This window comes from Dermacentor albipictus, chromosome 6 (assembly GCF_038994185.2).
Source record: "Dermacentor albipictus isolate Rhodes 1998 colony chromosome 6, USDA_Dalb.pri_finalv2, whole genome shotgun sequence".
NCBI lineage: Eukaryota > Metazoa > Arthropoda > Arachnida > Ixodida > Ixodidae > Dermacentor > Dermacentor albipictus.
The window spans coordinates 140,078,619-140,090,729 of record NC_091826.1 but is presented as its reverse complement, the minus strand read 5'-3'; the positions used below and the strand labels follow the sequence as shown (position 1 = coordinate 140,090,729).

The following is a 12,111-nucleotide window of genomic DNA, read 5'->3' as shown; positions in this document are numbered from 1 at the left end:
CCTGAAACTTGCAAAAAACAATTTCTTGTCTTCTACTTTACTATCTATTTTGAAAACAAATGTTAAAAAGTTCTGGCGCATTATACACCCTGCACATGACCCTTTAATTACATTGCAAGATACCTCCGGCAACATAATTTCATTTCATTTCATTTTTGAAGCCTTAAAGGCCCGGAGGCATTACATAAGGCGGGGGCAAACAAAGTATGAGGAACTCTTCATCACGCTAAAGAGGGAAAAGAGGAAGAAAAGATAGACGAAGAATAGAAAAGGAAACAACGCTCAGGAGGGAACCGAGCAAGCAGTAGTATCATCAAAATCACTGTAAAGAAACCATAATATACAACAAAATATATAGTACATAAATACTATTAAAAACATATTATGCGTGAGAACGAATAACTATCAATTAATTACATAAAAGGGGTCAATAAGCAAATGCATTTGAGACGAACCATTCTAGGTGTAGTGGATTGTTAGTTTCTCACGGAAAGTCATGCGGTCGGCGGAAGAAACAGTACTGTCGGGCAGAGTGTTCCACAGCACTATTGCATTTGGAAAAAAAGAATCCCTCATCGAAGATGTACGGCACTGAATGTGCGCGATTGGACAGCTGTGGTTGAGGCGGGGAGAGATTCTAGGCGGGGGTTGTAGTCGAGGGTGTCTGGCTATTGGGTGATAGTAGTAAGAGTGAAGCATGCAGAGACGCGAGATGATACGACGTGATTGGAGACTGGGAAGATCGACTGTGCATTTGAGTTTAGTTATGCTGGTTTTACTTGAGTAGTTTGACATGATGAAGGGTGCAGCACGATTCTGAATGGCTTCTAATTCGTAGGTGAGATATGCTTGCGAGGGGTGCCAGATAGATGATGGGTACTCCAGTTTCGGCCGAACGCATGTCTGATATGCAAGTTTTTTTATAGCGGGCGATGCAGATTTCAGATTGCGACGCAAGAAACCAAGTGTGCACAAGGCGTTTGCGCATATTGTTTCAATGTGAGTAACCCATGATAATGATGATGTCAAGTGAACACCTAGATACTTATAGCAGTCTGTTTGTGGTATTGTAGTTGAGCTTATGTGGTACGCGTAATTTGTAGCGCTGCGCTTACGTGAAAAGGACATACATTGGCACTTAAATCCCAAATAACCTTTGTGCTACCATACTGAATAGAACATTCACTGAAAGCTTTTCCTCAAGCACGACAGTTGATCTTCCAGATATGCCGCATCACAGATTTTCCATTATGTCACCAATAACTATTGATGCTCCTGGCATTGGTAAATTATTCGAGTCTTTGAAGCACGATTCATCTCCGGGGTGTGATGAAATTAGTTGTAAATTCCTAAAAACCACCTGCACTTATAGTTCAATTATACTAACAAAACTGTTCCAGCAGTCACTCGATTCATCAAGCCTCCCTAACGACTGGAAAATGGGGAAGGTGGTCCCACTTCACAAATCCGGTAATAAGCACTTGCCTCAAAATTATCGTCCCATTTCACTCACTAGCACATGCTGCAAATTACTAGAACATATAATTTTTAAACACATCGCCACCTTTCTTGATGATAACTGTTTTTTTTCATCTGCGCAACATGGTTTCCGTCAAACATACTCCTGCGAAACGCAGTTACTCTCATTCGCTGATAAATTGCATTGCATTCTTGACCAGTCATCTCGCACCGATTGCATCTTTTTAGATTTTGCGAAAGCTTTCGACAAAGTATGCCATCAATTCTTGCTTTATAAATTAAGTCATGTTAACCTTGATCCACATGTCTTTAGATGGATTCAATCTTTCCTTCTCAACCACTGGCGGTTTGTTTTCACTAATGGCACAACCTCGCCGCTTACTAACGTGCTATTTGGTGTACTACAAGGATCCGTCCTCGACCCCTTCTATGTTTAAATTTATATTAATGACCTTCCGTCCGCCCTATCTTCTGCCAGCCACCTTTTTGCTGACAATTGTGTAATTTTCCATGAAATACGTAGCCTCAACGACATTAATACTCTCCAGACCGATCTTAATTTGGTCTCTAACTGGTGTAAAACTTGGAAAATGGAATTAAATATTAACAAATGTAAGTTCATGCGTGTTTCTCGCTGCTCTAACACTCCCCCTTCTTCTTATTGTCTTAATAGCATTCCTCTTGATTCCGTTGCATCATATAAATATCTAGGCGTACATATATCACGAAACTTAATATGGAATGCCCATACTGAACACATTACCAATAACGCTAATCGCATGTTAGGGTATTTACATCGCAACTTCTCTGCTGCTCCTTCGTCCTTAAAACTCCTACTTTATAAATCACTAATATGACCTAAACTTGAATACGCGTCATCTATATGGGACCCTGGGCATGAAAATCTTATATATTCTCTTGAACTTATACAAACAACTCCATTCGCTTCATTTTTGCAAATTACAACCGTACTGCAAGTATCACAGCCATGAAAACTAACCTTTCGCTCCCATCTTTAAAATCTCTTCGGAAAATCAGTCGCCTCACTCTATTCCACAAGGTATATCATCATGTCACGCTACATGACGATCTTATTTCACCACCGGAATACATCTCCCATCGCACTGATTATCGGCACAAGGTTGGCATCCAAAAGTGCAAAACTAAAGCTTGTTTTCAGTCATACCTTCCCCAGACATCTGTCGAATGGAACCGCCTCCCTCCCGATTTTGCAGCCATTAAGGATAATCAACGATTTTGTGATGCACTAACAACGTTTGTTTGTTTCGGAGAATGTTGAAATTATGTTCTAACAAAATTCACTGTATTGTATTTATTGTCTTTGTAACCTATATTACCCACTCCCCTTTGTAATGCCTTTGGCCCTGAGGGTATAATAAATAAATAAATAAATAAATAAATAAAAACATGCGACGTGACTGGCATAGCCACACGCAAAGCATATTGGCCAGTTGTCGGGAGTATGCCACCCCTGAGGTGGCATACTCCCGACAACTGGTCCCATCCATGTCACAGGACGCATTGTACGGGGCGGCCGCTGACATGACTGCACAGTGGGCGGCTATCGGAGTCTAGGCACGAAGTTGGCAGAACGGAGAGGCATACTTGAAGAGAGTGGCTGGGTCCTCATGACGACTTCAGCGTAGCTGAGTGGTGGAGCCGCCGGGACCTGTTGGGCGGCGCAACGACGTCAGCGTAGCTTAGTGGTGCAGCCGCAAGATGTTGGCTCTGGTCTGGCAAGACCTCGATGATTTCCTGCTTGGTCACGTGACGAAGCGGAGGCATAAAATTCAATGCAGGCTGTTGCAGACGCGGCAGCTGAGCGAGGGATATCAAGGAGAGCTGGCATGCAACTTCCTACCGAACGAATGCTTCCATTTCAGCAAGCGACACTGATTGATCGGAGACGGTAGCTAAACCAGCAAGAGGTCGTTGCGCGAGGAAGGGCAACGTGTCAAGAAGCACTGCCTGTGCAGCTCCTCGCAGCTTTGGCACAGAGTGATGGGATGTCAGTCACCGACAGAGGGTTCTTGGCAATGAGCATGTCAAAAGCATCGTCCTCTATCCCTTTCAAAACATTTCTGGTTTTGTCAGACTCCGACATCATCACATTGACTTCCTTACACAAGTCCAGTACATCTTCAATGTAGCTGGTAAATGATTCACTGGGCTGCTGTGCGCGTTCTCACAAAGGTGATTCTGCTTGCAGCTTGCCACAGCGATTCTGCTTGCTGCTTGCGCACAGCAGTGCAACCAAACACAGCCACTAAAGAGGTCTTGAACGAGGAGCACGTCGGACAGTCGGTCTCATGGTTGTTATACCAGAGACTGGCAACAGCTGCAAGATAGAGCATGTTGCTCAGCTTGGCGAGATTGTCCCATTTGTTCTGAGTGCTTACCCTTTCATATGTCGCCAGCCAGTCCTCGACGTCAGTGTCATCCGCGCCGCTGAAAATGGCAGGGTCCCTGTGGCGAGGCACACCAGAGCACAGGAACAACTCAGGGGCGCACTTGCTGGGATGAAGTAGGAGGCGTTTGCTGGGATGAGTCTTCGGGCATAGTCCAGCATAGGGTACGGAATCAAAGTTCTAGGGTTGACGTTGTAGGCCGAAGCAACTTCCACCACTTGTAAAGGCATTTATTAGTCACCAGCGTTTGGGACCGACCGTTAGAGCAGGGCACGGACTCTCAGCATGAGCGGTATCCATGAGCAAAAAACGCTGAAGAGGACGACCCACTAGAAAGCGCTGAGGAAGACAACACACTATATCATTCCAATCCTTCTCAAAAAATAAATAAACCTATAACAGTGTTACTTTCTCTATGCTTTCTTGTAGGTGCATGTGCAATTAGTTTACAGTCAGGCACTCACAAACCAACAACACTGTCACAGGTTTGTGTCTTGCCTAGAAACCAAAAAGTACTGACTTCAGCAACTTTCTCACTCACTTCATTTGTACCATAGGTGTTAAACCAGGTCATATAACATGCCTTGCTTTTGATTGCTGCTGGAGTAGCACTTTCTCAGCAGCATTTTCAATTCTTTTTGCATTTTGCCTCAGACATAGCTCAGAGGCACTAATATCTTGATTGGATTGGCCATTTTGTACAACCTAAAATAAAAAAATGAAATGTTACAAAATGTAGACCCTGGTAGACAAAATCTGTTAAAAGATAAATATGTGCAGAATTTAGAATACACAGTAAGAAAAGCATATTGTGCATGTGTATTCACATATTGAAGTATTAACCAGGGCGACAACCCAGTCAAACTCTTATTTGGATGGAAGTTGAGGACTCAGCTCGCAACCATTAAAAGCTCTTGTTGCTTTAAAGGGCCCCCCACCAAGCCACATAGCAAATTTTAATTATATGTTATGTGCCCTCTAGGGAGCGTTCTGCCACAAGAATTTTTCGAATTTGCTCATTAATAGCCAAGACAGAAATATTTCAGTGACACGAACTCCTGAATTCAGGAGGCGAGCACCACTGCCAAGAGAGACGCTCTCTCCACTTGTGCCATCTAGCCTCCACAAGCGAAATTCCTTCCCTGCATTCGCACACACTGGAGCTCGAGGATCACGTGACGCATACGTCATGGGCATCGCCTTTATTTTTTTCCCTTCACCTTTCTTGCTGCGCAGTGCACTTTCACTGTCGGCATCACGCATGAGCTGTTTTTTGCCTTGCTTCATACAGCACATGATTTTGCACACTGTACACAAGAACACCCGACTACAGGTATAAGTCAGCGCTACTTGAGTACTGAGGCCAACACAAGCGCATCACAGGGCATGACCGTATGCTGGAACATGGTGAGGCAGACACAAGTGGATCACAGAGCATGATCGCATGCTGGAACAGGGTAAAAAATGACGAAGTTTAGTTGTCTGCACACGTGACTGCAAGACGTGGGAACAAGCAGACGAAATGGAAGTACATCTCTCTTGCTGTGGTGTGAAGCAAAAAAATATGCAGACATTCGGTTTTTGTGTTTTATTTTTCTAACTTAATTCATCCATTGAAGTAACAGATTACACAAATAACAGATGTTGCCTTGAATAATTCTCCAAATCCCATGCCACCATGAGCAATGTCACAGCATTGCCATGTATGTAGACACACTTGTGCGATCTGCATCAACTCTCCAGCTGGAAGCGCAGCACCCATGAGGAGAAGAGCAAGCAATGTTTGGTTTGAAATTTCAGCTCTTCGCATGGCGCACAGTGATGTAATACTTAGCAGACACAACCGTTATTGTGCATTGTATACAGAGCGCTTGTCAGCTCAAATTGGCCAGGCCTGTTGAGGGGCCCTTTATTCTCAACTAAAAATTATTTGCTAGCTTTTTTTCTTTTTTGGTTAACATAAGTCACCCTGTAGAATTTAAATCTTCAGTAAAATAAAGTTGACCCTGGGCCTTTTTAGACTCACACTGGCTTCGGGAATATTTGCAAGGCCTGTGAAATTGCAGGAAAGGATGTTTCTGACCTTAACGCTGGCCATGTCCTTGACAGCCAACTTGTTTTGACCATACAGCACATTGCAGAGGACAACAGCTTCAGGGTCCGCCTTCACCTGCACACACCAATGTGGAGACATCACTTGAGCAAACAATGCCCATGGCACTTACCCAATTTGAGGGTAAGTGCAGTGAATATAACAGTAACCTAGCTGTATCATCTTGCCCTTTTTTTCGCCTCCTGCGACAAACGTGCATAAGAGCTAATAAGTTGTCACAAGTGGGTCTGGAGCAAGTGGTAGGAGTAGAGCGAAGACAAAAATGGGTACCGAGCTGTCATCTGCTGGATAAGCCCTGCACTGTTTTCACTTTCTCTCCATTGACCGCAGGGCAATGCGGATTACCGCTTTCTGCAAACGGTGCATCCTTCGAGATTGAATATTCTGCACTGTGCAGATGGAATGCTTCCATTCAACGGTGCCATCTGCACAATGTGTTTTGTCAGCTAACTGGGAAGGATTGTGGCTTCGCTTATTAATCATGCAGCAGCTTTCCAGGCACGTGTTTTTCTTGCTTGATGCACCATTGTAAGCGCAAAATTTTAAAAACTAAATTTACACTACCAGTTCATTGTGTCACAACAAATGTATTAAACATGTTAACCAGGTTAAGATCCTGCACAAGTGCAGTAACAAAAAAGCCCGGGAACTTCTAGAGGCATGTTATATAAAAAAGAAGGGACAAGCATGCATCAGTGACACATCGATCATACTTTACAATAGGAGGCACGTTTCCTAGAAAATATGATTAGCTGAGCCACACCATTGGTTTTTTTATGATATTGTGTTTTTTCTCCTCTTATCTGCTGCTGATACCCTGATGCGCCTGCACTGACATGGACCGATTGTTAAGTGTTTCCCTCGAATAAACTTCAGTTGTTAGCTTGCACCTGTCCCGTCTTCCTCCTTGTGATCATCCACAAACCACATCCAATCTTTCCAAATACAATGAACCAACTTGCCCAACAACGCATTCTGCCGAGTATCAGTGGTGTGATCAGAGAAACGGTCACAGAAAAACTCATTATATGCATTCGCAATTTCTTCTGCTTGTTTATACATGGCGTCTGATGAAAGAAGCTTACATCGACCTAGGTATTCAGATTCAACCTGATGTCGACCTAGGTATTCAGATTGACACCACTTTCACTGACTTGAGCAAAGCTTTCAGCACTGTACTAAACTCTAAATTGCTTTTGAAACTCCCTAATATTCTAAGTAGCCCTCAGTTTGTGTCATAGATTTCCAGTTTCCTTTCTCTATGTTCCCAATTTATATACTATGATTCTGCAGCTTTGTCTGCAGTCGCCGTCACCTCAGGGGTCCCACAGGGATCTGTACTTGGCCCACTACTACTCTTATGGTTGGTTAACGACCTTCCTGACCATGTTATTTCAAAGATACGTCTCTATGCAGATGATTGTGTTATGTACAGCCCAGCTGGCTTGCTCGCTGATCATCAGTGCCTAAAGAATGCCCATGTTTCATATTGCGACTGGTATGCTATTTGGAAAATCATCAATTTTAATAAAACTGTTCTAATGTTTTTTTTTTTTTCACTAATAGACACACACCCATACATTTTTATTATATTTTCAACGGTGTACCACTAACGAGTTTCCGAATACAAATATTTAGGCATCATTTGTACGCCTACCTTGTCTTGGCCCAAACATATAGACTGCATCTGTAGTAAAGCGTTAAAACTTGGTTCCATCTGCTGGACCTTGCCTGCTTTAGTGGCATACAAAACTTATTATCCAATTTTAGAATATGCTTCTTCCGTATGGAACAATGCAAAATTACTTGTATTGAGTTGGTCCAGAGGAAGGCTATTTGTTCTGTTCACCGTGGCTTTGGCCGAGACTTTTCATCGTCACCTGCTCTTTCTGAATTAAACCTCAAGTTTCTTTCCAGATGGCAGCTCATAGAATTTCTGAAGATGTTCTATTTATATAAGAACTCTCTTTGTCACCTCTCAGATCCTTCCCTATTTATGCCTGTTTGCCTGACCTCAACTAGAGCTTATCACACCTCTAATATTAGACCATTCCATCCACGCATTAACATTCAAATAGTTTTTTCCCCCACATAATTGAACAATGGAATTTGGTACCTGCCGAAGTTCGTTTGTTACATATTTCTCAATTTTTAAATGCTATTGGTGATGTATATATACCTTACATTTTTCTATTTCTATGTACCTGTCTCTTCATATTGTAATTACTTATATTGTAATTACTACACAAATGCTTACCTCTGACTTTACAAAAAAACAAACAAAAAAAAACAAGCTGGGCTTCCAAGCTGAGTTCAGTCTATTTCTAGTTAAGGTCCATCATTGTTGCTGCTTAATGTGATAGTATCCAACATGACCTCATTATTCTGCCAATGTCTGTGCAATAATAGAGGGCCATTGGTTTGCAACGTGTATTACAGACAAAGGCACCAGAAGGAAACTTATTAATGTGTAGGCAATTTTTGGCGAGTACCCAGCAAAATCTGTCTGGCATGCAAAAATTATCTGTGCAAAAATGCGTAACTTGCAAAGTTATGACATTTAATCATGATAACAGTGTAAATGTAGATGATTGGTACCTTTATAAGCGATAATAAACTGAAAGTCAGTGCCTTTCCATTCTGTGAAGAAGGATGACCAGCCAAGCTGCGTATGTCGGCCCCTTAATGGCGAACTGCACCTCCACCACGAGACAGCCCAGCATTGCCCTATCTTCGGGATCGGCCCACATATGGGGTGTGCTTCACCTCCGCCATGGGTCAGAGGTGAAGAGAGTGTAAGAGTGGGATTGAAGATTAATATGCTGAAGACAAAAATAATGAGTAGCCGGGCAAGGTAAGAAGATTTTAGGATAGCCAGTGAGCCTCTAGAGTCTGTGGAGGAGTACATTAACCTAGGTCAACAAATCACAGGGAACCCTGATCATGAGGAGGAAATTCATAGAATAAAAATGGGTTGGATCGCATATGGCAGAAATTGTCAGCTCCTCACTGGAAGCTTACCATGATCACTAAAAAGGAAGGTGTACAATCAGTGCATTTTACGGGTGCTGACATATGGGGCAGAGACTTAGAGACTGACAAAGAAGCTTGAGAACAAGTTAAGGACCGCGCAAAGAGCGATGGAACGAAAATTGCTAGGCATAATGTTAAGAGACAGAAAGAGAGTGGTTTGGACCAGAGAGCAAAGTATAGACGATATTCTGACTGACATCAAGAGAAAACGATGGAGCTGGGCAGGTCACGTAATATGCCGGTTAGATAACTGTTGGACCATTAGGCTTACAGAATGGGTTCCAAGAGAAGGGAAACGCAATCGAGGACGGCTGAAGACTAGATGGAGCGATGAAATTAGGAAATTCGCGAACACTAGTTGGAAACTAGGAAATTCGCGAGCGCTAGTTGGAATCAGTTGGCGCAGGACAGGGGTAATTGGAGAACGCAGGGAGAGACCGTGGACATAAATCAGCCGCCGTCGCCGCCGCCGTCGCTGCTGCTGCTGATGATGGTGATATGTACTGTTTATTCATGAATAACAACAATAAAGAAAGGAAATAAACTTATAGGAATTAAAGATTTGATGCATTCTTATACACATAGTTCAAGGCTTAGAAAATCCACACACAAAAATATTTTGCAAGTATCAAATGTTCCTTCTCTTACACTAATATTTACGTCCATAGCGTAATCGAACTGTGTAGGTGAGCGCACTCAAGAAAACTGTGCCGTTGTGTGCCCATCCAAAAGCAAATCATGTGACAAATTTCTGCTAATCTTCATCTTATCGCCGACCAGAGGCAATTAGTTTTCGTGAGTCGCAAAAAAAAAAAAGGAAGTGCATGCACAGCAGCATCCTTCGCATGCACACCCCTGTGAGCAATAGACGAGTGAGTGACAGGCAGTCACCCTTTGAGCGATTAGTAACGAGATAGTCATCAGTTTTACGAGTGCAAGAAGCCGAAATCGCCACGAGGAGCAAAACCCAAACCAACTGCCGCCCATCCGTGCGCACCAATGCGCAAGCAGTAGTATATAAAAGCACCGAAGCAAACAAACCATGCAACGAAAACCGAGAGAGGGAGGCATGAGAAAAGGATTCCCTGTATTCCTGCATAGTGGCAGCACATGGCAAAAATTGGTGTGCTATTTAAATGTACAGACGGTGCCTAAATATACAGCATTGACCAGTTTGGACTTGCTCGAGGTGCCGTATATTTATGTCATTGATGACCTTGATGATCATCTCAAGATGGGTTTTGTCTGAATCCTTTGTCTCGGCGACACCAGAAAACTCTGGTCAGCAGTGTTTCCAGGTTATTAAGTAAGACCTTGGATTCCTAGAGATGATCATGCTCAGTCAACATTCGAATGAAGGTGGCATTGCTAAGGGACAGTGCGATGCACTTTCCCTTATTGACGGGCCTGCCAACAAGGGGAACACCATTACCATGGTGGTGAACGATAAATTTCAAGAGTGCCAAGACATCAAAAAGTTGCATCGAAATCACAGTTAGAAAGATATTCACATTGTAATGACGTCAACGAGATTGGAAACTGTTTTAATGGTGAGGAACTCGCTCCAAAAAAACATTTCTCCAGGCTCTCTTCCGGTGTCCAAAGTTGCATCTTTCAAGAGCAGATGACATGCCTCAAAGCAGTTGTGTACAATATTTCATTGCAGAAAAAAATATGAAGATTTTCGGCAGGAGTAATTGATGTGCCACTTTGCATTGCCTTGCGTGTGATTATTTTAATGGCAAAACAAACATGGAATAATTTTGAACAAGTTTTAAGCTCTGAACAGCTTTTAGCCCAGGAGGACGTTTTTAGTGTGTACTAGAAGAATTAATGAAGTTGAATAAAGTTGAAGTTGAAGAGTATTAGTGGTAGCAAAAAAATTCTGGAATGTTTATCCACAAATTCACTTGTTTGTCAAGACATAGTGCAGCTCACTACTGGTTTCCATTATTTTTCTCCACTATTTGTTCAAGTGAGCTTAATATTCTGCCTAAGATTAATGTACAAATTAGTTAAACTAATCAACAAGCACATTAAGCCTATGGGGATGCTGCAAAATTATTGCAACATTGTTGAGAGTTATGTGAAAAAGAAAACAGGGCTGAAAATTTTATTATCTCAGTGCATTTTCTTCTGAACATTATTTTTATGTGTCAACTGGCTCGACCCTCCTGTTCACTGCCGTGTGTATGTTTTACAATGAAGCTTTCTACGGCTAGGATCGCAGGATTTCTTCATGACGCAACGTCGACAGAAACTGTCACCATAAGTACCTCATCGCTACAGGCTACAAGCTCTGAACAAAAAGCGAACAGTGCATACATCTTTTGGAATCGCGCATACAACATAGAGAACAGCATGTGATGAAGCAAATGTAGACAGAGTGCAAATTTGCTCACATTTCGAAACAAGGATATCTAAATTACACCACCATAACTAAGCCGAATAAAGCAATAAAAATGGCATGTTTCATAAGACAATATGATTGCACATGAGCGTTCACTAATTTCGGCCTCTGTTATATTTGCAATCGTCCTGTAGTCAATGCAGACTCATTTACATATCATGGACTTCACCTCTCCCCTAATCAAAGATGGGTTCGTCACATCAGTAAAATTACGAAATCCACTAATAGAATTTCTTTGCAGTAAATCACACTTGCAACCCCCCCCCCCCCCCCCCAGTAAACACCTGGCTTACAAGACCTTCATACTCATCATCATCATCATTATCTGCCTGGTCACGCCCACTGCAGGGCAAAGGCCTCTCCCATACTTCTCCAACTACCCCGGTCACGTACTAATTGTGGCCATGTTGTCCCTGCAAACTTTTTAATCTCATCCGCCCACCTAACTTTCCGCCGCCCTCTGCTACGCTTCCCTTCTCTTGGAATCCATTCCGTAACTCTTAATGACCATCGGTTATCTTCCCTCCTCATTACATGTCCTGCCCATGCCCATTTCTTTTTCTTGGTTTCAACTGAGATATCATTACCTCGCATTTGTTCCCTCACCCAATCTGCCCTTTTCTTATCCCTTAACATTACACCTATCA

At 42.7% G+C, this 12,111-nt stretch overlaps 1 protein-coding gene across 3 annotated transcripts in view; it reads right to left on the bottom strand.

The window, feature by feature from the left end:
* Positions 1 to 12,111, bottom strand: part of LOC135896097 (26S proteasome non-ATPase regulatory subunit 13-like) — a 313,623-nt gene that overhangs the window by 178,457 nt on the left and 123,055 nt on the right. For all 3 annotated transcript variants that reach the window (XM_065424436.2, XM_065424435.2, XM_065424434.2), the window contains exon 6: positions 5,992 to 6,078. In XM_065424436.2, the coding sequence (XP_065280508.1) occupies positions 5,992 to 6,078 (87 nt within the window). The remainder of the gene's footprint in view (positions 1 to 5,991; positions 6,079 to 12,111) is intronic.